The sequence below is a fragment of the Nerophis ophidion genome, linkage group LG16 (assembly GCF_033978795.1).
Source record: "Nerophis ophidion isolate RoL-2023_Sa linkage group LG16, RoL_Noph_v1.0, whole genome shotgun sequence".
Taxonomy (NCBI): domain Eukaryota; kingdom Metazoa; phylum Chordata; class Actinopteri; order Syngnathiformes; family Syngnathidae; genus Nerophis; species Nerophis ophidion.
The window spans coordinates 27,480,529-27,508,285 of NC_084626.1; the positions used below are offsets into that span (position 1 = coordinate 27,480,529).

Sequence of the window (27,757 nt, forward strand, 5' to 3'; positions counted from 1 at the left end):
TGGCTTTGCATAGTAGTTTTAACTTGCACTTACAGATGTAGCGACAAACTGTAGTTACTGACAGTGGTTTTCCGAAGTGTTCCTGAGCCCATGTGGTGATATCCTTTACACACTGATGTCACTTTTTGATGCAGTGCCGCCTGAGGGAACTAAGGTCCTTCATATCACCGCTTACGTGCAGTGATTTCTCCAGATTCTCTGAACCTTTTGATGCTATTACGGACCATACATGGTGAAATTCTTAAATTTCTTGCAATAGCCGGGGGAGAAATGTTGTTAACAATTTGCTCACGCATTTGTTCACAAAGTGGTGACCGTTTCCCAATCCTTGTTTGTGAACGACTGAGCATTTCACGGAAGCTGCTTTTATACCCAATCATGGCACCCACCTGTTCCCAATTAGCCTGCACACCTGTGGGATGTTCCAAATAAGTGTTTGATGAGCATTCCTCAATTTTATCAGTATTTATTGCCACCTTTCCCAACTTCTTTGTCACGTGTTGCTGGCATCAAATTCTAAAGTTAATGATTATTTGCAAAAAAAAGTGTTTATTAGTTTGAACATCAAATATGTTGTCTTTGTAGCATATTCAACTGAATATGGGTTGAAAATTATTTGTAAATCATTGTATTTCCGTTTATATTTACATCTAACACAATTTCCCAACTCATATGGAAACGGAGTTTGTATAATAATAAACTAGGGATGTTTTGAGCAAGGTGTTATGCTGCCGATACGGATCATCGGCCGATACTATACTGACACCGATCACATGTATTGCCTGCAAATTTATCCACATTTTATCAAGAGTGCAGTTAATAGTTTACAAATATCAACACTAAATTTTAACTACTTCCCTATTTATTCTCTCTCATTACATGAAATTGTTTGACCAAAACAAAGTCAAGAGTACACACTAAGTACTTGTTTGAATCCATTTGACTGTTGCTCTGAAAGTCCTCATGTGTCCAGAGACTTACCATGAATTTGTAAAACGTTAACAAAAACAAACACAAGAAAGTTTTTTATATGAATGAATGATCTTTATTGTCATTGTGCATGTACAGGTATTGGTCCAACGAAATTTAGTTTGCTTTCCTGGGGTGCTTTGTGTTTAAAAAAAGAAGAAGCCACACAATATAAGGAAACAACACAATATGCAATATACAATATGGCCTAAGACCACTCTAAGAGGCAATGTAAAAGAACGAGACGATAAAAAGTATAAAGTGACTGGTAAAAACTGACTAGAGAGGAAAATGCTGATTCCCAGTGTGCTGAGGGGGTGGGAGTCAGTATTTCCTACCTCCTATGCTGTGCAGGCTTTTTATTGTGGATTAAATATGTAAATAAATGTGGTAAATATTGTCCAGTTGTCCAGTTTTTTTGTGTTTTTTTTTACATTCCAGCTGTGTTTAGTGCAGTTATGGCCCGGGGGTAGAAACTGTTCTTGAGTTTTTTTGTGCGGGTTGGTCTCTGTGCGATATAGAAGATGACTATATCGTGATATTCGAGTATACCCTGTACGTTCTCATGCAGTTGCTTTTAGCTGCTGGCATTACACCGCATGCTTTTCCCACTCTTTCTTGTCTCTCCTTCTCACAGACAGCAAGCGCACCTTCTTATGTATGTAACATACGTATACGACTTCGCGGACCAGAGAGGTATGGGCAACCATGAGTAACGTTAGCTGTGGTGCGAGAAGTGATACGAGAGAAAGAAGGCGCGAATATGGTAATAAATAAAGGAAGAATTAATTCCCAAGAAAAACAGCAGGGGGTCCATCATCGGGCGGTGGTTTGGCTTCAAGCGGGAATATGTCGAACAGACAACCGTCATTTGTCAAGTGTGGGGTAAAAAGCTTTGCTACAAACAGTAGCATTACTGCTAATATGTAGCATCATTTAAAAAGTCACCTGCTAGAGAATGAAGAGTGTTACTCCGCATGTCAACATCTCCATTCGGTGCCACACGCCCACACCATCAAAATGCCAAGGCAAACATTTCCAGATCAACACTGTATGAAAAAAAATAGTCAACAACAAAAGGAACCTACCACATAGCAAAGGACATACACTATTTGATTTCCTATTTTGCAGCTAATTTTTATTTGACAGTTATTGAAATATTTTGTGTGACATCATGCACAAAAGTGCACTTTAATTGTTTTAAACTATTGTAGTGGTGTTCTGTACAAAAAAGCCAGTTCTTTGCTTGCTCTTGGTGTCTAACTTGTTTAGCCTCGTACTCCAATAATACCTGATAATGAAACTTCCATCCATCCATTTTTCTACCGCTTATTCCCTTCAGGGTCACGGGGGCATTAAACTAGAAAATGCAGTTTATTTGCCATCAAGGGTGATGGGTCAAACTCAGAGAATAATTTCGCCACACCTAGTGTATGTGTGACAATCTTTGGTACTTTAACTTTAACAATGGGGGCGATTATTATTAATTTAGTTGGGCGGCTCCACACTGTGTATGGAGATACATAATTAGATGCTGGCCGTTTGTCAGCCGGGGACCAAAAATAAACAGTGTCAGTTAGATGGGATAGGTGTTTGTAATTGGCATTAAAAAACAACAGTAATGGCCAACTACTTACTTCTTCACAAAAACGGTCCGATACCTAATGCTGCTGATTGATCGGTGTATCTATTGCATAATTTGCATCATTTTACTCTCAAAACACCCAATATTGGTTACACCTGCAACTATCTAATGTGATCCAGTAACATTTGTATCCACATAAATATTGACAATAATAATTAGGTCTGGTATTGTTGTGACATACTTTAGTAAAGTGGCATGGAATTATATACCAAAGTATTTTGACAATGTCATTTAAAAATATATCATTGCTTGTTCAAATACATTACAAAATATATAGTTTTTTTTATGTTTTTGCAGATTTATCCACAGATGTATCCTGTTTGTTTTTACATTGACTGCATTTTATAAATGTGTATACATACTCTCTATTCATATGCATGCCAGGGTTTCCCCTAATGATTGTGGCGGTGTGCCACGGCAACATATTAACCGCCACACTTAAAAAAAATGAGTGGTTTTACATGAATACATAATATAGTAATACAAAATATTGTAGCGTCCAGAAAAACACACACAAAGTCTGACGCTATTTTTAGCTTTTATTGCCAATTTTATGCTAACAATGAGCTTGATTCCAACAAGTATTTGCTGCGTGCACACATGTCCCCCTCCGTGTTTCACTCCTCGACACACAACACTTACTCATTCCCCACCAACATGGAGTGTTCACAACCCATGAGAAAAATGAACATCATGACACACAAACATACACATTAACACCGGCAGGTAATTACAGTATAAATGGATATATGTATAGTTTATCATTCACTTATAGTGATGCACTGAAAATTTGGCCACCGAAAAAAGTATATAACAACCGTATATATATATTTTTTTCCTTTTTAAAGAAAATATACATATGCGTCATAGTAAATAATGTGATGGCATTTTGACCACGCCCCTCGCCATGTCTCTACCGCCACAGGCATCATCAATCAAGGAGAAACCCTGCATGCATTATAGCTGAAATTATGTTTAAGTGGTGCAAACACTGTGACCATGATGATTGGAGTTGGAAGTTTGGGGGTGTTAGGCATGTCAACAATGTGCCATACAATACATGTAGTATTTACTGTAAGTGTACTCATTCTGCTCAAAGTGATGTCGTCCTCCAAGAGCAGGAAATGTTACTTTGTAAATATGTTCTGTATGTAGATAATGTTTGACCAGCCTCGATCAGATTTCTACTTATTTCTTACCGACTTCCTTCAGTTAATGTTTCTCGAAATCACCAGCCACATGAATCTGAAACTTGCGTTAAAAGGCAGAAATGCTACATTTTCAAAAATCTCAGCAATCACCTTCTTTTGTAATTGAATCCTAATCATGACTTTGTTTGGACATACATATTTTTACTCAGATAATGCTTTTTGTGTGTGACTCATTTTGGAGACCTAGCCTTCGTAATCTGCCCAGCAGTGGAGATAAGCTTAGTGGGCCTCACAGAGGTTTGTCCGCCTGATAAGGTGTGTTGTTTTATTCTACCAGGAAATGAAACGAAGAGCATTCGTTGGCTGTGGTCTGCAGTATACACTGCTCAGCATGAGCGTGTGGCTCAGCTGCAGAACAAGTGTCTTGCCCTAATGTTGGCCCCTGTCCTCACTGGACACACAACTGTTCCCCTTAAGAAATTAGGCATGTTTGAATGCACCCTCCAATGTGCAATGCTGAAAATGCACTTTGACCGCCTGTCCAACCCTTGTCTTTGTCCTTATCAAACTTGGCACCATCTGTTCATGCACGATGACTGCCTCATTATTCAAAAGCATCAATGAGCTCATACAGTACACATTGATTGGTATTTCTTACAGCTCTATTTTCAGTCATACGATTAGGAAAATGTGTGTGTGAACATTCAGCTTGTAGGCACGGGGATAGGCTGTACTATAAACCTTCCCACACGAATAAAAGCTTGCACAAATTAGGCTTTTTCACTGGTGCATCCCCCGTGTTTTGTGGCAGTATTTCTCTTTCCTGTCAGCAATCCCCTTTGTTTCTGCTGAAGAGGCTCAATAAATCCCCTCATAAAGCGTGAAGTATAAATGAGCCTCCTTTACACAGTATCAGCAAAGGGCTCTGTAGCAGAGAGATTAGCTGGAGTCCTCCTCTTCTGGCAGTCAGCTGCTTTAAGAAGGATGATCCTGGTCAACTGTCCAATAGTAGGCAACTTGAATCAAGTTGTAGCACCGTGGGGCAACCCCCTATTGAGTGTGGAATTAATACGCTCAGATTTATTGTATTTAGACTTCTTTTTTGGAAACATTTCATGCTGTTATGCCTCATGCATTGTTGCAATTGATTTTTAAGGCAACAATGTACTATTCCAACTATCATTCAGCTTTTGGCTATGTAAGTACAGTACTCATTTATATGTGCCTCCATTTCTTGTCCCGCGTATGCAAATTGCTAAGCATCCCAGACACTTTTTTTAGACAGTGTCTGGAAACTAGCATCGGTGTGCATTGGTTAAATTACTAAGTTAGATATTATGTGTGTATAACTCAAATATAGCAAACCAAAATGGCAGCTGATCTGTTGGATAGATAGATAGATAGATAGTACTTTATTTATTCCGTCAGGAGAGTTCCTTCAGGAAAATTAAAATTTTCAGCACAATCCCATTCAAGATCAGACAAACATTACAGGGAGACAGAACAGGATCGCTGACGGGTCTGCCGGCTTCCAGCGCCCCTTACAAAAAAGATGACATACAGGTAAACAAGGGGGGTGGGGGGGGAGAAAAAATAGAAGATTAAAATAAAATTTAAAAATCGGTCTTAGCCTAGGCCCTTGAGTGGGGGTGCAGACTGAGGCCAAGGGAAAAAAAAAACAACTCATAGCCATAGTACACATCCCTCTTCCATGTGTGTAAGAGGGAAACATCAAACATCAAAGAACACAGAGGATATTAAAGCAGCAGATACAAGCAGACACTTCTACATACAGCTATGAATAAAAAGTAAAATAAACATATCCAATGTGGTGGCCTCTGCGGTGTTCCACGCCATCGTCTGCTGGGGTGGAGGGAGCATGGCCAGAGACAGAAGCAGACCCAACAAGGCAACCAAGACAGCCGACTCCACTCTCGGCCAGTGTCCAGTCCGCATGGATGAGCGAGGATACGTCCAAGGTGACTGAGGTGTCCGACACCTGCTCACCCAGTCAAGACACAGCGAAGCCTCTCCGTCCCAGCACTCAGTGCTAGCTCCACAGTCCTGTCCCTTCATCCGCATCTCCTCCAGTACATCCAAACAGACTCTGGTGTAGCAGAGACCCTGCAACTGGCCTCCATGGCCAAAAGGCTCCCGGGAGGCAGATCCAGAAGTCCACGATATGTTGGCTATGTTTATATTCTGCTATTTCTACTCGCTCAGATTTCGAAAAAGCTTCTAAAATAAATTTTTCAAGAGATCTGTTGCCACGTACCAGTGTAGGGCTGCAGCTATCAGTTATTTTGGCAATCGACTAATCTATTGATCCGTTTGTTCAATTAAACAGATGAAGCACTTTTAATAGCCTCAATGCAAATTTTAGGGAAACTAGGTAAAATAAACATTTTTTCTACTGACCAAAACCATCCCCTTTCATTTATTTCTAATAAATGCACATCATCAACATTGAAATTATCCGTTTTAGACATGCTCTATCAATAAATTAAAGTACACGTAATATGTGATGTATCATATTGATTTTGATGGCGTCAAGAATTTTTAAAATGGGGTCACATCAAGTTATCAAAATGGGGTTCCACAGTAAATTTTTGGGGTCCCACCTTTTTGTAACCGTTGTGAAAACAAATTATAAATGTATGCATTATCCTGTTCAATCTCACATTCTATATTGTGTTTTTGAAAAAGGTTCTCATAAACGTTACTTAGTTCATTAATAACGTAATACAAAAGAAAACAAGTTTTTATGCATAAGTAAATGTATTTATTAACCTGCAAAGTATGTTTTTGGGGTGAAGGAGTCTGGTCGGGTGTTGGTTATCTTGAAGCTAACAGCTAGCCTGTCTCCATCCTTGAACATTGTCGATCCAGCGGGAGATAAAAGTGACGTTTCCATGGACTCACAAAGACTAAAACAACTCATTTACTGGAACCATGGCACAGGATGAAATTAAAAAGGTTGACTTTACACTTTTCTTAGTGTTTACCATGAAGTTTTTCTTTTGACAGCACCTCGCGGTAGAGTTGTCCGAGTGCAAACAGAGGCAGTATTTGTGATTTATAAACCTTTTGGCGAATCATAATGTAAGAAATTGTACTGGGAAGTTCATTACTTTGACGGAAACCTGAAAATGCACTTCCTTTCTGATTTCAATGCGTAAAAAGACACAAAAAGTGTGTTAACGCCAGCAGTGTACATGTTTGAAATAAAGCTCAATTTAAACTCAAATTGCACTTTTATCATGTGCACGGTAACAAAATATAAATAAAAAGTAGGGCTGTGAATCTTTGGGTGTCCCACGATTTGATTCAATATCGATTCTTAGCTTCACGGTTCGATTCAAAATCTATTTTTTTTTTTCAATTCAACACGATTCTCGATTCAAAAAAGATTTTTTCCCGATTCAAAAAGATTCTGTATTCATTCAATACATAAGATTTCAGCAGGATCTACCTCAGTCTGCTGACGTGCAAGCAGAGTAGTAGATTTTTGTAAAAAGCTTTTATAATGGTAAAGGACAATGTTTTATCAACTGATTGCAATAATGTAATTTTGTTTTAACTAGTAAACGAACCAAAAGTATGACTTATTTTATCTTGGTAAAAATATTAGACACAGTGTGTTGTCAAGCTTATGAGATGCGATGCAAGTGTAAGCCACTGTGACACTATTGTTCCTTTTTTTTTCATTTTTATAAATGTCTAATGATAATGTCAATGAGGGATTTTTAATCACTGCTATGTTGAAATTATAACTAATATTGATACTGTTGTTGATAATATTCATTTTTGTTTCACTAGTTTTGGTTTGTTCTGTGTCGTGTTTGTGTCTTCTCTCAAGTGCTCTGTTTATTGCAGTTCTGAATGTTGCTGGGTCAGGTTTGGTTTTGGGAATTGGATTGCATTGTTATGGTATTGCTGTGTATTGTTTTGTTGGATTGGTTATTTTTTTTTAAATCCACAAAAAAACTAGATTTAAAAAAAAATGAGAATCGATTCTGAATCGCACAACGTGAGAATCGCAATTCAAATTCAAATCGTTTTTTTCCTACACCCCTAATAAAAAGTATCCGTTGTACACCGCCACACAGATCACAACATACGCACCACTGCTCTCATGTAGACTCTATTGTGGAAACTCTGTTCACGTGTTTAAAGTTTTGGCCACTCCTTGTGGTTTGTATCTTATCAATTTTTTAGTCATTACACTTATTAAAAGATTAATTAAAGAAATCTTTACTGCAGTATACAAGCATGCGTGTCTGTGGAGCATTCTGCCACACACAGAATGACGTGAGAGTAGCGTTGAGACAGCCCAGTTGAGATCGATTGCATACCGTGAGAATACAATGACCCGGATGAATGAGAACACTCTTTGATAAAGGTGGTTCTAGATTTTAGTAATCGAGTAATCTATTGATTATTTTGTTCAATTATCGATTATTGATTTACGTGGACTCCGACTTAAACAAGTTGAAAAACTTATTCGGGTGTTACCATTTAGTAGTCAATTGTACGGAATATGTACTGTACTGTGCAATCTACTAATAAAAGTTTCAATCAATCAATCAATGGAAAATAGTAGAAATAAACAACCATTTTTATGTTTGCCGTTAACACCATTTTTTTCTCAAAACAAATCTACATCATCAACACTGAAATTGCACTTTTAAAATGAATGAATTGATAAAAGTAGAACATAGAAATTGTTAGCCGCCACAATCATTGCAGTCCAGATTTGATTAGATGTATTTATAAAACAATTAACCAAAGTATTAAAGGAAAATAAAAACTTTTTTGGGATCAAATTAATCATTTTAAACATGCTGCTGGGATAGGCTCCAGCACCCCCCGCAACACCAAAATGGGACAAGCGGTAGCAAACGGATGGATGGATGGATAATCAATTCATTGTTGTAGCCCTAAACTAAGCACAAGTGGAAAGAGGAAATTAAAAAAATGTACGTTATCTGGTGTTAGAAGATTAAAATGATAGGAGAACATTGACTTTGTATTTGTTTTTATTAAGTCCACGCAAACAGAAGAAAATGTTTTTTCTCCCTTTTGCATAAATCGAAAACAGAGTCAAAACTTCCTAATAATCAGTTTGGCAGCTCACTGTTGAAAGTTATTTGCTTTAGTTGCGTCAATAAATACCAATCACTTGCACACTATTGACCTAATTTGTCAATTGACATTGACTTAACACTTTGTTCTTGTTGCCATCATCCTCAAGTGTACTCCTGAGTGTTGTCTGGTATTGGTTCATTCACGGAAACATTTTCTCTCATCGTGCCCCCCTCCACAATCACCACATGTGAGTTGTTTAGAATAGCTGACACAGGAGTATTATCTCCAGAACGCTGGGTAGGCTGCGCTGGGCCGGGCTGTACCGTGTGTAGGAATTGGCCCCACGCTCCAGGCTGTGGGGAGATAACAGACGTAGTAATGAATTCCAGATTGCTGACAGGGTAATGTGTAGATCACACCGACAACGCCTGGCCCCAACTCCTCATAAAAAGTATGCCATCAAACACAGAGCATAGTGCCGTGGCAGCAAAATGCAGTCAACCTGGGAGAGGTAGCAACAAGGAGCTGTGAGCCCCTCTAACCTCGCTAAAGCTCAACCTTGTTTTTGATTGGTAAGTTAGTTCACGTAACTGGATCAATTATATATATTGCTGTCAAATTCCATTAAGGCCTGATTTGTCAATTACAGAAGACAATTTAAGGTCAAATGGCGATTGGTCTGAAACCCTAATCCTTTTATTTTTTATGTTATTGGATTAGTTGGTTTTATTTTAAATAGTGTGCCGAGTGAACTGCTTTTGGACAGTCCTCGGACTTCAACATAACCTTCCAACAAAGGGAACAGAGTCTGCCAAAAGTTTTGAATAGCTTTTGTTTAGGTCCCTAGTGGACTGGCTTGCCAGGCCAGCTCTCTTTTTGTTCAGACCAAACTGTGTGCGTTACCTTCGACTCGATGTTTGTGAGTCAGACCTCTTCAGCGTAGACTTTGGCAGGGACACACCAGCATTTGACTACACAGAAAACATGGCCAGTCTGTGTATTTACTTGTCAATGTTGGACTTGAAGCCAGAGATTGCGGGTAAATCTCTCATGGGTCAATCTTTAACTACTCAATGAAGGTAAATCAATGCGCTTTTGTGTACATTTGTTTTTTCAAGCACTTTCTAAGTTTTGAAGTAGCTTTGGTAGTTGGATTTATTATGTCTTCTCAAGGTCTCCTACAGTTCTTTATGACTTAAAGGCCGTCAGTGTTCTTTGAAATATTAAACTTGGCAAGACATCAGTGAAGCTAATGTTTATTCTTGGCACACAGTGCTTAAAGTATTTGCATTGAATATTAAAATGAAAAAGACACTTTTCTGAAAGTGCAGCTTTTCAAAATCACCTTAAAAATATTGAAAATGGATCGTTGGATGGATACTGCTTTTGTTATGAAGCCCTAAACATTTTAAATAATCAACTTAGAACCACAAGAGTTTCAGAACAATGTGACTGTGACTGGGAAAGGGAATAACTCAATGCCTGATATTTTAGAGTCTCATGTAGGGCATAAATAGCACTAGTAATTACACTCTAATGATATGTTTCTCATCATCTTCAGTGCAAACTTTGGGTCTTTTTGTGTCTCGGCCTTGACATGAAGAATACATGAAAAACTTGATTCCCCTTTTCAGAGAAACATTTGGAAATGACTTGTTTTATGCATGTATAAATATTTTTTCTTGTTTTATTTCTTTATGTCTACAGCACTGAAACTGCCAGATCAGATCTGAAACAGCTCCCAGTTCTGCCCACCCAAGTTCTCAGAAAGCACCCGTCTCTTAGTTATTGGTAAGTTTGCAATATCTCATAGCGCTTAGTTATTGGTAAGTTTGCAGTCTCTCAAAGTTATATAGTGTACACAGTAGGGCCGCACAATTAATCAAATTTTAATCACGATCCTGATTTTGACTGCCACAATTAAATAAAGGTGATTGCCGGCATGTCAAACCAAACACTTTCACAGCTCACAGCGGCAGGAAAGTAAAAGTGGCTTGTCTTGAAGCCCCTATGAATCAGCCCCCCCCCCCCCCCCCCCCCCCCCAAAAGCCAGAGGCCATTGTGTATGGTCGCAGAGCTCCATGAGTCATGACCACTCCGACCGGCATTACCAAACTCTTTTTACTGCCCTGTCTTCCGTGGAGTCAAGCTTGGGTTACAGCGCCGTTATTATAAGGTGTCCAATTGATGATGCGCAGACCACCCGCAGAAGGTGGCTGTTTTTTTTGTAGCCCTGAATGACTGCAAACAATTATAAATAGGTGTCCTCCCATGACAAAACCCTGAAAAGTGAATACTAATATTGAACACAGGGTTTCCCCCAGCTTGCCAATATACTTGTGGTGGTGGAGGTGTGGTCAAATGTCATCGTATGATTTGCTTAACAGTCAATGATGCATATATTTTCTTTCAAAAAGACAAAAAAATATATACATACATTTAAAAACGAATCTGTGTTATTAGTAATTGTTTAATTAGGGTCCGCAGGCCCATTGCAAATGACTCCTTTGGAGTCCTTTGCAATGGGCCAAGGACCCTATTGAAACTGCTGTGTTTTATTATTATTATTCTTTCTTTTTTATTCCGCACCTATGCGCTGTAATTTGACCCCCTTAACATGCTTCAAAACTCACCAAATTTGACACACACATCGGTACGGTGGGCCTTCCCAACATATTAAGCAACCAAAACCCAAAATTGAAAATTGCGCGCTAGCGCCCCCTAGGAAGAAAAAAAAAAAACAGACCGCTTGTAACTTCCGTTAGCAATGTCGTAGAGATATGAAACAAAAACCTCTATGTAGGGCTGACTTAGACCTAAATTTCATAATTTTACTTTCTAGGGCAAAAATCAACAAAAATTTTGCAAAACCCCATTCAAAGCAAAAGTTGCGGAAAAAATGATATTTTTGCCTCTTTGAGCTGTAATTTGACCCCCTTAAAATGCTTCAAAACTCACCAAACTTGGCACACACATCAGGACTGGCAAAAATTGCGATCTAATGAAAAAACCAAATCCCAATACTCAAAATTGCGCTCTAGCGCATTTCTTGAATAAAACACAGCAAAAACTGCTCCTAGGAAGAAAACACAAACAAAATTGCTTGTAACTTCCAGTAGGAATGCCGGAAAGACATGAAACAAAAACTTCTATGTAGGTCTCACTTAGACCTACATTTAGATAATTGACTTCCTTCGGCAATAATCAACAGGAAGTTATTACTATCCATCCATCTTCTAACGCTTATCCGAGTTTGGGTCGCGGGGGCAGCAGTCAAAGGCGGACCCGACCAACGCTGCTTTCAGCTTTAATGTCATTTTGCTCTTTCTTTATAATGGTTATTATTGTACAATGTAATTGGCAACATTAAATTGACCCTAGTGTGTGAATGTGAGTCTATCTGTGTTGGCCCTACAATGAGGTGGCGACTTGTCCATGGTGTACTGCGCCTTCCGCCCAATTGTAACTGAGATAGGCTCCAGCGCCCCCCGTGACCCCAAAGGGAATAAGCGGTAGAAAATGGATGGATGGATGGATGAATGGAAGGATGGTAACACAGGCAAAAGTAAACAGAAACAACGGAATGAAAACCGAAAAATGCCTTGGCAGTCTTATATTTTAGGATCGCTGATTCGCTAACTTTGCTGCCAATATAAAAGGGATTAATAAGCCTCAGACCGATCATTCAATCATCATTCGGAAGCTAGGTGTCCAGGCCAGTCGAGGCCACGCCCACTTCTCATTCATTTTCAGAGACGCTCGGCCCAATGATTGTCTAGCTGTGCTGCAGTGCAACTACTCACTCTATGCTCCAAATGAATGAAGAGAGAGTCGCGTCAGCTCTCACGAAAGAAGCTGATTCTGAAAAAAAGTTGAATGCATCCTCGCGCCTATTTAGTCAATGAAATGTGAACACAAAAGTACATAACTGATCACCTTTTTGGGGGGACATTTTATAGGAAGCTGGCTTGCAGTCCTAGAGCAATTGCCATTGCTGAACCCCTATATCCCTGACAATCCAGACAATTGCGTACGTCTTGCTGATCAAAATCAATGTATTTTTGTTCCTTTTTAAGGTGTGGTGACTTTCATATTGTTGTGGCGCTGCGCCAGAACTCATTACATGTAGGGGAAACCCTGTGAACAAAACACAAATAATTTTTTAAAAACGTGCTTATTTTGCCTTTGTATCAGAACATTTTATTACAATTACATGATGACATCAAGTTCACACAACCCCTCCACCTCCAGGGTCCCATTACCACAAGTAGATTGCAGACTTTTGGGAAACACTATTTTTTAACAAAAACATTTTGTGATTTCAATGTTGATAAAAATAACCTTGCAGTCCTAGTTCAAGGTCCCCCCCAAATAGTCATATGTCTACAGAAGTAGCCCTAAATTATTCATATTTTTACAAATTCAGTCTCAAAGTACACTGGTAATATGTAAGTGTAATTGTTCACATGTAGTACTCAAGTGTTAAAACATGAGGCTGCAGTGTGTAATTCTTCAATAAACATATTTCTGAAACTAACACAGCCTGTAAGAATGTGGTGTAACAAAGTTTAAAGAATCAGGGGTCCTAAACTATGGTCCGGCCCGCCAGCATCCACAACCTGGCCTGTGGGACGTCCCGAGTAAAAAAAAAAAGAAAAGTATGTACATACAGTACAGGCTAAAAGTTTGGACACACCTTCTTATTTCAATGCGTTTTCTTTATTTTCCTGACTATTTACTTTGTAGATTGTCACTGAAGGCATCAAAACTATGACACCTATGAAGTGAAAACCATTTCAGGCGACTACCGCTTGAAGCTCATTGAGAGAATGCCAAGAATGTGCAAAACAGTAATCAGAGCAAAGGGTTGCTATTTTGAATAAATTTGTATAAAAAACATGTTTTCAGTTATTTCACATTTTTTGTTAAGTACACAACTCCACATGTGTTCATTTATAGTTTGGATGCCTTCAGTGACAATCCACAACAGGGGTCGGGAACCTTTTTGTCTGAGAGAGCCAAGAAGCCAAATATTTTAAAATGTATTTCCCTAAGAGCCATATAATATTTTTTTAACACTGAACACAACTAAACGTGTGCATTTTTAAGTAAGACCAACATTTCCAGAGTATAATAAGTCTCTTATTCTTTATAATAACATTGTTATTCTGAAGCTAACTGTGGAGGGGGCGTGGCCTGTGGGCCTGCAGCAAAGCAGGATGTTGCCAGGACCGGCCTCGAAATCAGCGACAGGTGCGTAGATGTCCCACCTGGGCCTTGTTATCTAATCACCTGTCGCTCTGTTATAAGCAGCAGCCAGGAGGAGAGACAGGGTTGGGGCTGGAGCCAGAGCGGGAGTGAGGACGAAAGAGAAAAAGACAATTGCTGGAAAGCAACTGAGAGAAAAATAAAATAAAACAATATTGTAACCCTAAAACAGGCTCTTGGTGGTCTGAAGAACCTCCAGGAGGGCAACAAGCCCCACACTAACCAATAATAAATAAATTACTTCTTACCATTAATGCAACTTCTTGAACAAGCATGAGAATGTTTTATATTTTGAACATTATTTTTAACACTGTGATTACAAGTTGAATTATTCATTACTTATCGTGTTAAGCAATGTCAGCTCAGATTTATCCGAGAGCCAGATGCAGTCATCAAAAGAGCCACATCTGGCTCTTGAGCCATAGGTTCCCTACCCCTGATCTACAATGTAAATACTCATGAAAATAAAGACAACACATTGAATGAGGAGGTGTGTCCAAACCTTTGGTCTGTATATATACATATATACATATATATATATATATATATATATATATATATATATATTTTACTTTGGGGACCCCTGACAGAAATTTAATTGAGGAAAATATTACACATGTGAAGTAAATTATATTTATATAGGGCTTTTCTTTAGTGACTCAATGCACCTTACATAGTGAAACCCATTATCTAACTAACATTTAAACCAACTTAACGGCTGACACTATGATGGCGGATGCGGGAATTGAACCTGGAACCCTCAAGTAGCTAGCACGGCCGCTGTACTAAACGAGCCACACCCTCCCAAAAAATTACCTGTTCCTATGCGTCGTTTTGATTAATTCAACTGTGTAAATTACTTATGGTCGTAAGTATGTATATTTTAAATACAGAGACTAAACAGTTTAGATTGGAATATAAAGTGTACTGTAATATCATATAAAAATGGTGTGTGTGCATGTGTGTCTACTGTATGAGGTGTTCAAAATTCTGCTTTAAAAGTTTTTATTAAATTACAGTGAAGACGAAGTGATTGACCATTACAAGAAACTGAAGGGACTGACCAGAGGACAAGCCATTGTGAAGTAAGTAGTCTATGGTTTCCAATGCACTTTTTTAAAACTTGTTTCCGCATTGTGATGTCTGTTGTTGCAGTAGAGAAGTAGTTGTCACCATGCCAGAATGTGTCATTAATTAGTGGATGTCATTAGTTAATGCATTTTTGACCGCTTATCCTGTTCACAGTCTGGGGCCTATCCCAGCTGACTGTGGGGGAGAGGAGTATTACACAGTCGGGACTGGTTGCCAGTCAATCCCAAGACACATACTGTAGAGATGAATAACCATTCACAATCACTTTCACACGTATGGGCAATTTTAAATGTCCAATTATGCTGACAATGTTCTCTGTGGAATGCAAATTCCACAGAGAAGTCAGAGTAGCGATTAATTGTGTTGATTGTAAACCTTTTATTACAGGCTTGTAGGTTAGTACAACTCTTGATCATTGATGGCATTGATGTTGTGTGTCCCTGAATTGATCAGTAGCCTTTCCCTCCCTCTGCCAGGCTGTAAAACGAATCGATTGATCGCCACTGTAAATGAGTGTGTGTTCTAAATGACTGCATTTTATCTCCTGAATCGTTGGCTGTATAACGACCACAGGTTGACAGTGATTAAGGATAAAGTGGCTATATCCTTTATAACGGGTTTCTGTTTTTCTGTAGGTATCTGGCCCTGGTGGAGTCCCTGCCAACATATGGCGTCCATTATTACCCCGTAAAGGTAACATCAGTGACCTTTATTAAGCTATACAGTTGTACCATTCATTACAGCACAGTTGTTTTGAAATAGTAATACTATAAGTAAACATTTCTTTATTAAATTGTATTAATTTCTCTGTGCACTAACATTTTATCCATGTATCACCATCAAATAACATACTTTGGCCATTTGCATTCAAGCATGGCTTTGCAGGGCGATCTGTAACATGCTTAAATAGCATGTTGGAACTGGTTTAGACACACCCTTAAACATTATATTTTATTTTCCTGCAGCGGTGAGCCTAATTGAAACTATTGGGACATTCATTGGAGACTCCAAATGTTCAGAGTCAGCAGGGTTAGGCTCCATTTACCTTTGACCCTAATAAAGATGTATAGCATAACATGGATGGATGGATGAAGATCTACTCCTACTCCTACTAATTGTTTTCTTTGCTCTCCTTCAGGATAAGCAGGGAATACCCTGGTGGCTAGGTGTCAGCTACAAGGGCATTGGCCAGTACGACCAGCAGGACAAGCTGAAACCGAGAAAGGTTAGTCTCTGCTGAACAAATGGTGACCTCGCCTCTATTTGTGTCCTTTTCAGTTTGTGAATGTTTACATCGCGACAAATATTCCTTTGTGTGCGAACCATGTCTCGGCGTACAAACACTTAATTCATTCATTCATCCATCCATTTCTACTTCTTGTCGCGGGGGTGCTGGAGCCAATCCTAGCTGCACTCAGGCGGAAGGCGTGGTACACCCTGGATAAGTTCATTAATTCATTATTTGTGTGTGCCGCTGGAATTTTGAAAAGGCGGGGCCCCCTACGTCCCATCCTGTTTACAGTTTTTGCACACCATTTCGAAGAGCTTCTAGGCTCGCTGCACTTCTGACGTGTTTGTTTCCACAATTGCCATACCTTGCGCCGGTCAGGGTTGTGTAAGCCTGTTTTAGAGATAACTTTGTGTGGTCAGAAACACTTTAAATGTGTCCAAACTCTCACAGTCTTGATGTATAGCATCGGGTAGCTAGATAACCACTGAGCTAGCATTTTTGCCACGTAGTTAGCCTTTGGCTTGCAACAGCTTAATTTGTAGGATTTTGTCAGCGAAGAAGACTTTGTTCCGCAGCAAATGTTTAATTGCCATAAGACTGAAAAATATGCCAGAGCAGACATTGATTACAGTGAAGGAGAAGGCACTACCTGGACACAAGCTGGTTAAGGATCGCCTCACACTGCTAGTTTGTGCTAACACTATCAGTGACTTCATGAAGCCACTGCTCGTTTATCACTCCGAAACCCCAAGAGTGTTCAACAATGCCACATAAAATCTCAGACACAAGGTAAAATGATTTTTGTGTTTTTGTTTTGGAGCGCACCAACACCAATTGTGTGTGTGCGTGCGTGTTCAATTCACATTTAAGCTTGCTGTAATGTTGTGTTGTTTGGATAAAATAGAGATTGTTGAGCTATTATCCCTTTATTATATTGGTTAAATATATATGTATATTTATACTGTGTATAATATATATATATATATATATATATATATATATATATATATATATATATATATATACATACACAGACACACACACACACACCGTATTTTTCCGACTATAAGTCGCAGTTTTTTTCATAGTTTGGCCGGGGGTGCGACTTATACTCAGGAGCGACTTATGTGTGAAACTATTTACACATTACCGTTAAATATCAAATAATATTATTTAGCTCATTCACGTAAGAGACTAGACGTATAAGATTTCATCGAATTTAGCAATTAGGAGTGACAGATTGTTTGGTAAACGTATAGCATGTTCTATATGTAATAGTTATTTGAATGACTCTTACCATAATATGTTACGTTAACATACCAGGCACGTTCTCATATAACGTACACTTATTCTACCTGTTGTTCACTATTCTTTATTTATTTTAAATTGCCTTTTAAATGTCTATTCTTGGTGTTGGCTTTTATGAAATACATTTCCCCCCAAAAAATGCACCTTATACTCCGGAGCGACTTATACTCGTAAAATACGGTCTCCGAAAAATACGGTGTGTGTATATATATATATATATATATATATATATATATATATATATATATAAAAGTATATAAGTATGTATGTATGTATATATATATATATATATATACATGATAGTGTCTTCAAAATGCAATTTTCTTTTACTAAAGTAAGGACTTTTAGGCTACAGCCAATTAGTCATGCTTATATTGATTCTAATGGGGAACTCTGCTTCACTATACAAACTTTTTGGTTGGTGAACCATGTTGAAGAATCAAGAACCAGTCCGTAGATAGAAGTTCTACTGTAGTTGGACAAATGGCAGGGTTGCAGCAGGGCAGAATTTAGTGCAGGGGTAGGGAACCTATGGCTCTAGAGCCAAATGTGGCTCTTTTGATGAGTGCATCCGGCTTTCAGGTAAATCTGAGCTGACATTGCTTGACACGATAAGTTATAAATCATTCCACTTGTAATCACAGTGTTAAAAATAATGTTCAAAATACAAAACATTCTCGTGCATTTTTAATCCATCCATCTGTTTTCTACCACATCTGTTCAAGAAGTTGTGTTAATGGCAAGAAGTTATTTATTTGTTATTGGTTAGTGTGTGGCTTTCCCTCATGGGGGTTCTTTAGACCACCAAACACCGACATAAGAGCCTGTTTCAGGGTTACAATATTGTTTTATTTTTCAATAAGTCTCTCAGTTGCTTTCCAGCAATTGTCTTTTTCTCTTTCGTTCTCGCTCGCACTCTGGCTCCAGCCTCAACCCCATCTCTCCTCCTGGCTGCTGCTTATAAAATAGCGACAGGTGATTAGATAACAAGGCCCAGGTGGGCCATCTACGCACCTGTCGCTGATTTCAAGGCCGGTCCTGGCACACCCTGTTTCGCTGCAGGTCCACAGGCCACGCCCCCTCCACAGTTAGCTTCGGAATAACAATTTTATTACAAAGAATAAGAGACTTATTATACTCTAGAAATGTTGGTCTTACTTAAAAATGCAAGCGTTTAGCCATATAATATATTTTAAAAAAATATATTATATGGCTCTTACAGAAATACATTTTTAAATATTTGGCTTCTTGGTTCTCTCTGCCAAAAAGGTTCCCGACCCCTGATTTAGTGTGTTGCTTGCTGTGGTGACCATGAAAGGAGCAACCGACAAACAAGTAAACATTTTTTAATTTTACGATCTATCAACCTTATGTACTATTAAAGAGCAAGATCGTGGATAGCATATTTTTCGGACCATAGGGCGCACTGCTGATGAGTGGGTCTATTCAGGCCTATTTTCGTACAAAATGCGCACCGGATTATAAGACACATTAAAGGTGTCATATTAGAATTTTTTTTCAAAATTTAAAACAATTCCTATTGGTCTACATAATATTTAATGGTAGTTATTTGGTCAGAATGTTGCATAGATTCTGTTTTACAGACTATCTTCAAGTCGCTTTATGACCGTCACTTCAGGATGCGCCGCTTTGTGGGCGGTATTATTTAAGTGGCTCCACTTTGACAGCATCTTGTCCCCCGTTATCTTTGTTTTACCGGTGTAGCGTGCAAGTACGGGAGTCGAAGAAGTGTCAAAAAATTAAGCTAACTGTTTTAATGACATTCAGACGTTACTTAAATCAATAAAAAAAGCAGCATTTCCTAATCCGTGTCTCACTAGTGCAATAACAACGCTTGAAATGTGTCCCGTGAAAAGCCGTTGGAACTCTGGTAGTTTTTAGCGCTTCCATAGCAAGTGTACTGACAGATATAAGTTACAACTTTTCGTTACTTTATATTAGAAATGGCAACAACGGAGGATGAATGCCCAAGGAGATACAGATAGAGAAAAAAAAGAAGCTTATCGACTACAGTGTCGCCACAGACTACAATGGCGGACGCGCGCACATTTTAAGGACTTACGCAGAACCCAAATACACATCAGCAGGTACCAAAAGGTAAGAAAAGTTGGTTTTGCATAATTTCGTGAAAAAAAACCCGCCAGATAATATGTCTGCTTAAAGGTGCCATTTTGCGGTCCTTATACTCACACCATATTAATACCTGTATGTTAAAGCACAGTACGTCTGACTACGGTAGCCGTAATGCTTCGACAATCCTCAAGTTGTGTGGCTTCATTGTTTACCAAAGTTGACTAAAACATTTTGACAGTTTCTTGAGTGCCGTAGCTAATGTTTATATTCTCAATTGAACATTTAATGTTTTACTGTTGTTTATTAGCGTCATCTTGCAGTCTACCCGTATCTCTTATTTGTGACTGCCATCTACTAGTCACATTTATCATTTCACCATTTACCGAATAAAATAGCTTTGAGATTGGTAAGCACAACCAGAATTATTTCGTATATCAGGCTCACCGAGTCATTCGGCGCACTGCTGATTTTTGAGAAAATGGAAGGGATTTTTAAGTGCGTCTTATAGTCCGAAAAATACGGTACATGCCGACGGAATGGTTTCCTGAAGAGGACCTTCGTCATCCAAGAGGATCTCAGAGTAGAGCCACTGATACTTCACATCGAGTAGCCAGTTGAGGTGGCCTGGGCATATAGTTCGGATGCCTCCTGGACGCCTCTCTGATGGGGTGTTCTGGACATGCCCAGCATGGAGGTGGTCCCAGGGTATATATTTAGGAAATGCTGGAGTGATTAAGCGTTGCAACTGGCCTGCCAATGCTTCAGTGTCCTCCAGTGGAAGTGGAAGAGATGACCAGAGACTGAGAAGTATGGGTATCTCCATTGAAACTGCAAGTCCCGCAATCCGAATAAAAAGAAGATAAAGGTTGGATAAACCTTACAAACCTTTGCTATGTGTATTGCTAGATTTAGACATGGTTAATGATCAATCCATCGTGTAAATAAGCATCATGAAGATCCTGGTTCCCATGCCAGTCAAGAGAGAGCAAAGAGTAGGTGGGAAATATATTATCAGCTTTGGTGCTAGGTATTCAAGGCTATAGGTAAATAAGGAAAACGTATTCAAAAATCAAATGGCATGAAGTTGAGTACGAGTTGCCTTGGTCCAATTTCAAAAGTGTGAAGACTTTTTATAGCCACTATATGGCAGGGACCTGTGGCTCTTTTGTTACACTGGTTTTCAAAAGCTATCACTTTTGTGGCAATTATGTTCTATAGGAGGCAACAAGCCCCTGAGGCTTACACTGGTTCTTAGCCATTTAGGTGGGTGGGGTTTAAGAATTTGGGTATACACTAGTGTCCTGTTGTTGGGGGATAACATGCAACCTTTTTTATACAGTATTTTTTCATCTTTCAAATGATCATTACAAGTCTTAGGACTTCTTTCATTTTGGGATGAAGGCTCCCCCTTATAAGCTATTCCAGCTTCCGAGGAGTTTCCCCTTTTTACAAAAGCACTTACAAATCATATAAAAGTGTTATGTTTATGGACTTTTATGTTTTGTAAATACAGAGAGATGATGATGAAAGTACATTTGACTATTGAACTGCTTAGTGGAGTTAGACGGAGCAATGCATTGGAAAATAATTGTGTTTCTCAAAAAAAACAGTTGCCAAAATATAATCCATCTGTTTACTTCCTCAATTTTAGGACTTGTAAGTTAACAGGTAATTAGATAATGTTTCAGACTTAATGTTGGTGTATATACAGTATCTAGGGTGAAAGCAGAGCCTTTAAATCTATTCCTTATTTTAAGTGGCAATGTTCATTTTGTCTGTAAAATTAACATAGAATATAATACATCGAATCAATGTACATAGAAAACAAGCTAAATAATGAATTCCTTTGGCAGCCATCATATCTCATGTCATGTTACTAAATTGCATCAAATGTTGAGACTTGCCAGCAATCATGTGTGACGTGATTCTGAAGGGGGTGGACGATTTTCATACAGGCCAGGCTCAGACTTGTTATCAGATATTGACTATGTTGTTTTGTTTTGACTACCTAAAAGCTGTGTAAAATTCCTGTAAAGATCACATTTTGTCAGTGTGGGTTTATCGTCTAAAGAAAACCACTTTTAGTCTTGTGGTTGTTGCCTCTGCAAAGTTAAGGTGTGTCACATCACTGACATATTTTGGCCTCAGCAGTAGTCCCTGCAGTATGTTCTGCAGACAGAATGTGCTTGCACGCAGGTGTGAAGTTTCTCTAACTCGATGAAAATGTTATCTGTTGACACAATGTTAATGATGCTAAGTGATAGTGACTAGTGGGTGCTAATTTGCGATGGGGGTGCCATTGTTTATTTATAAAGCAACCTTTTGTTTCATTGTTGTTTATTTGATAAGACATTTTGGTTTACTAAGTGAAAAGAAGACTGACAGTTGATGCCTTATCCTAATTAGGTAATGGAGATTTTACATGTAAAGGACAGTCAAATGGATGGTATGAACTGTTTTTTTTTTTCATACTAAAATGATACGTTTTCATGCTCTACAAAATATTGTATCAATCTACAGTTTCGTAGACCAAATACCTGACAGACTGCTCAAGTTTCACATAAAAGGAGCGATAGTCTATTAATGATTAGACCAAAGTACACCAGATTCGTTGCATGTTTTCCCTAGAGAGTTCAACTTAACCAACACCGTAAGTTGTAGATGAAGCAGAATGAAATAAGAGTAATCTAGATGCTTATTTTTTGAGTTATGAAGTGAAGCAGAATGTACTTTTTAAAACTGTGTATACAACCTGTTAATCTGGTCTAACTAAAACAGAAGAGCCATGTGTGCCAGAGGGGAGAGAGGGAGTAGCTCCGAGCGGTACAAAGCGTGAGGCGTCGGTGATGTCAGAGGACGGGGGTGTTTAAAGGGGTGTGGCTCTCAGCTCCATTCAGCTGAAACTCTTGCAACACCTATCTGTCTCTCAGAGAACAGACAAGAGCCAGCATTGTTCAAGGAAGCTCAAGCCCTGTGGGAAGCTCAAAGTCAGGATTTATTACACCAGGAATTCAGTATGGATAACTAAGACATAACCTTCACGGTAAGCCTTTGTCACATCCGCCTATTATTTATCATTAATTTAATTGTGCACTGCTAAAGTTTGTGTTCAATATGTTATTTTTTTATCGAATTGCAGACAAGCTTGTGTTTTTTTCATGTATGAATAGAAAATTGTTAGAATTTGTTCCTTGCATCCATCTCTACTGTAATCTTTTATTAAAGTGGAGTTAGTTGCTCACAGGCCAGTGACCTAAGTGGACTGTTAGGTGAGTCCAGTTTCCCATGAGCAGACGTGTCATTCTGACAGAGAACTTCTGCTATATTTGTAGCACTCTTCCTCAGAAGAGAGAAGTGAAAGGCTCTCCCACACCTATTTTGCACTGTGCACTTGCACGGTCTCTAAATAGAAGTGTATCAATTATAACTCCTCTAGACTTTCTGGCCTGCCAGATCTCTACCAGCCTCTGCTATTAGATGATGTAATTTAAAATTGAGCCCATTAGCAAAGAGAGAGTAAGTAAAACTTGTGCTGTCAAACAGTTGCTATTTTTCATCAAATTAATCGCAGGGTTGCTGTAGATCAATTTTAGCTGATCAAAATTGAATACATATTTTTTTATTATATATTACATGCACATAGCGTGTTAATTAAACACCTTAATATCACATTGATGTAAACAAAAAAACAAAAATGTTGTGCGGTATACCGGTACTAGTATACTATCGCGGTAATAATGAATCGAAAACGGTACTCTACTCTGTTTGAAAATTACCAGTACGCCATATTTTTTATTTTACAGGCATGACGGCGCGTTGTCGACATATCTTGACATTACTGGTTTTACGAGCAGACTAGCATGTTCAGCAGCGCAAAATCACGGAGTACTTACAAGCAGACACAGTGTTTAGACAAAAAAATGGAGAACGGACCCATTTTGGCTTAAAAACTAAGGGTAAAGGTGAAGCTATGACACAGAAACGCCCTCAGGAAGAGGTGCTTTAAAACAGTGGTCCCCAACCACCGGGCCGCAGAAGAATTTTTTATAAAAAAAACTAAACAACATTTTCTATTTATTTATTTATTTATTTTTAATTAAATCAACATAAAAAACACAATATACACTTACAATTAGTGCACCAACCACAAAAACCTCCCTTTTTCATGACAAAAACGTCCCTTTCTCATGACAAAGAAGAAGAAAAAATAAAAATAAAAAAAGGACCCCCCCCCCGGGCCGCGGATCAAATTATTAAGCGTTGACCGGTCCGCGGATAAAAAAGGCTGGGGACCACTGCTTTAAAACATCGCTAACTAGTTAGCGGCTAATGTCCATCCGCGATCGACAGTGTTTTAGCTTCTTTTGATTTACTAATTCTTGCCTCCATGGCGACAAACAAAGTTACTTTTTTACACGTTTCATCCCTACAGGATGAGGAAGAGCTAAACATGCTTTACTACACAACATACAAAGATACAATAGCTCACCGACGTCACAATGTAAACAAATGCCATGGGTGGATTTACACCTCACATCCACTGTAATGATACCAAGTACAAGAGTGTATCTAGTTGATAGTACTATGATTACATCAATATTTTTTATCGTCTCCAAAATCTTTTTTAATTCAGATTATATTCATAAACTCAGGATATAAGTTCCTGGACACATGAGGACTTTGAATATGACCAACGTGTGACCCGGTAGCTACTTCGTATCAGATCGATACCTACATTTGTGGTATCATCCAAAACTAATGTAAAGTATCCAAACAACAGAAGAATAAGTGTTTATTACAGAAGTGTAGATAGAACACGTAAAAAGGGAAAATAAGCAGATATTAACAGTAAATGAACAAGTAGATTAATAATACATTTTTACAGCTTGTCCTTTATAATTTTGACAAAATAATAGAATGGGGAATGACACAATATGTTACTGCATACATCAGCGGACAAATTAGGAGCCTTTGTTTGCCTTCTTACTTACCACTAAAATATAAGTTGTTTAGTATGTTCACTATTTTATTTAAGGACAAAATTGTTCTTTGATTGCAATAAGAAACATCTTTAATGTACCCTAAGTATTTATGTTAAAATAACGCCAATGATGCAATTTTTTTGTGGTCCCCTTTATTTAGAAAAGCATCGAAATGTATCAAAATACATTTTGCTACTGGTAATAACAAATATTGGTATTAAGACAACCCTAATCCACATTAATGTGGACCTGTTGCTCATTTTGTGTTATTAGGGTGGTATTTTAAGATAGTAGTTCTTTGGTGAAAAAAACAACAACTAATTCCTGGAAAATGACCAAAATACCTCTATTTTTTTTTTATTCAAACTTCTCACAGAAAGGACCAACATGCTGTTTATTTTCTTACATATTGACTTGTTTGCTTCTACAGCCTGTCACTACCGGATCAACTGCTCCTTTGCACTTTTTATGCAATAGTAACACTAGAACAGTGCTTCTTAACTTTGTTGGAGGTACGAAACCCCGCCAGTTTCATATGCACATTCACCAAACCCTTCTTTGGTAAAAAAAAAATACAACTTTTTTTTTTTTTTTTTTTAATTTAAGACAAAGTTGCACAAAATGAATTGTGCATAAACCACAACAGATTACACACCTGCAAATCAGATGGCAAAAATGAGAGGGAACATCGTTTTGGGGGGAATAATGGGGAAAAGTTTTTATTTACACATAGAGTAAATAAAATCACTCTAGACAGCGATTTTAAACTAGACAAACAAGTCAATGGCGTTTTAAAATCGTGTTTTTATCACCTTCGTCTTTTAGTAAAGGTTAAACCGTTTTTATCTTTTAACCTTTTTGAACAAGTCGTGCATGCTTTTATTTCAAGTGGCCTGGACTACTGCAATGCACTTTATGCTGGCATTAGCCAAAAAGCTCTCTCCCGGTTGCAGTTAGTCCAGAACGCGGCAGCACGACTTTTAACAGGGGCCAGGAAACGCCAGCATATAACCCCATTTCTTCAGAGTTTGCACTGGCTCCCTGTTCATTTTAGAATTGATTTTAAAACATTGCTGTTTGTTTTTAAATCTTTACATGGACTGGCACTTCAATATATCTCGGACCTCATCCAAATTTACATTCCTGCGCGCGCTCTGAGGTCCGAGAGCCAGTTCCAGCTCGTGGTGCCCAAGACCAGACTTAAGACCAGGGGAGACAGGTCCTTCTCTGTGGTCGGTCCTAAGCTCTGGAACACTCTGTCCCTCCATGTTCAAACTGCTTCCACAGTGGAGTGTTTTAAGTCTCGTCTTAAGACCCACTTTTATTCTTTGGCTTTTAACACTACGTGAGTTGTGTGGTCCTCTGTTGTCCTCTGTGTTTTTTATACACTTTGATTTCTATTTTACTTTTTTTATTGATTTTACCCTTTAAAATAGTTTTTAACCATATTTGTTTTTATATTGTTTTTATTGGTTTTATATTTATTTATTTTTTGTTTTTATTCAGTCATTGGTGGAGCATAATATGTATATATATATATATATATATATATATATTTTTTTTTTACAATCGTTTTTAACATGGCTGTGCAGCACTTTGGAAACGTTATTGTTGTTTAAATGTGCTATATAAATAAAGTGGATTGGATTGGATTAGAGTTGGGTGTGTCTCGACCTCCGCCGAACCCCTGAGGCCAACTCACTGAACCCCTAGGGTTCGATCGAACCCAGGTTAAGAGCCACTGCCCTAGAACAAACTGCCTGGAATGTGTTGCCAGAGGGATTTTTTTTTAGTCCTTCTGTGCTGCAGACGCGTGAATCATTTGAGTTTTGATGATCATTCAGATAGCCATATTTAAAATGACAAATATCTGCCTTCCTACTACTGTCTTTTGACTTGATTGAGCCTGTCATGTGAGAAATATAATGTCAGCGACATGTCTGGTAATGTACTCTAGTTCTATATCCACTTACAACGTGCGTCCTTTGCAGAGGACATTTTGTATCTGGACTATTTCTTTTGTCAGTTAGGGTGAAAAAAATAGTCTTGCCATGCTAAACACAAACGTCCACTGCAGAGGACGCAGGCTCACAGGGATTAATGTATAAAATACTCATGTTTATATTTCTTTCCCCCTTTTTCACTGTTTTTGACTGCAGTTGTTCCAGTGGAAGCAGTTGGAGAATTTGTATTTCCGAGAGAAGAAATTTGCAGTGGAAGTGAACGACCCGCACAGGTCAGTGAGGGCTAACATGTTGATATATTTCTGTGGCTCTTTTGTTGTGTTCTGATTATAGCTGTAACTCTGCACATTGAAAAGGGTGTCTGCAGTGGGTTGTTATTAAGGGACCCAAGTCTTAATGGCGGAAATCTGTTAAACAAGAGTTGTCCTGCTGCTGTATTTAAAAGGGTTATGAGGACTACTGTTCTTCTCCTCGCCTTTGGATGTGCTACTTTACAGACACCAAAAGTTTTGTTGATTACATCTGATTCCTTAAAAAATGTATTTCGAAAATATCAGATACAAACTTGCAGGTTTGACGGTACAGCTATGACTGTGTGTATATCTAGTGTTTTATGATTGAAAACCCCAAATTTTTTGACTGGGCAATTTCTCTGGCAATCGTACTTCCTTCTTTGACATAGAACAAATAGAATGTTTTGACCTTCTCCAGTCGAACAGTGAGCAAGCGGACCTTTGGGCAGGCTGGCCTTGTCATTCACTCCTGGTATGCCAGCCATTCTTTGATTAAAACTATCTGGGTGATGGCCATCAGTCAGCACCAGTTCTACCTGGACAGGAAGCAAAGCAGAGTGAGTATTCGTGTCTTATTCTCGGTCTATCCCATATTTTATTTGTGATATTTCTCACATTCTCAAGTTTTAAGTTGTCCAAATAGTTGTATGCTATTGGCTTGGTAATAGAAAG

The 27,757-nt window shown here is 38.5% G+C and overlaps 1 protein-coding gene across 5 annotated transcripts in view; it reads left to right on the forward strand.

Annotated features, from left to right (window-relative positions):
- Window positions 1-27,757, forward strand: part of frmd4ba (FERM domain containing 4Ba) — a 125,870-nt gene that overhangs the window by 79,643 nt on the left and 18,470 nt on the right. For all 5 annotated transcript variants that reach the window (XM_061874769.1, XM_061874770.1, XM_061874767.1 and 2 more), the window contains 6 exons: window positions 10,561-10,644; window positions 15,141-15,206; window positions 15,849-15,906; window positions 16,352-16,438; window positions 26,988-27,064; window positions 27,504-27,642. In XM_061874769.1, coding sequence (XP_061730753.1) covers window positions 10,561-10,644; window positions 15,141-15,206; window positions 15,849-15,906; window positions 16,352-16,438; window positions 26,988-27,064; window positions 27,504-27,642 — 511 coding nt within the window. The remainder of the gene's footprint in view (window positions 1-10,560; window positions 10,645-15,140; window positions 15,207-15,848; window positions 15,907-16,351; window positions 16,439-26,987; window positions 27,065-27,503; window positions 27,643-27,757) is intronic.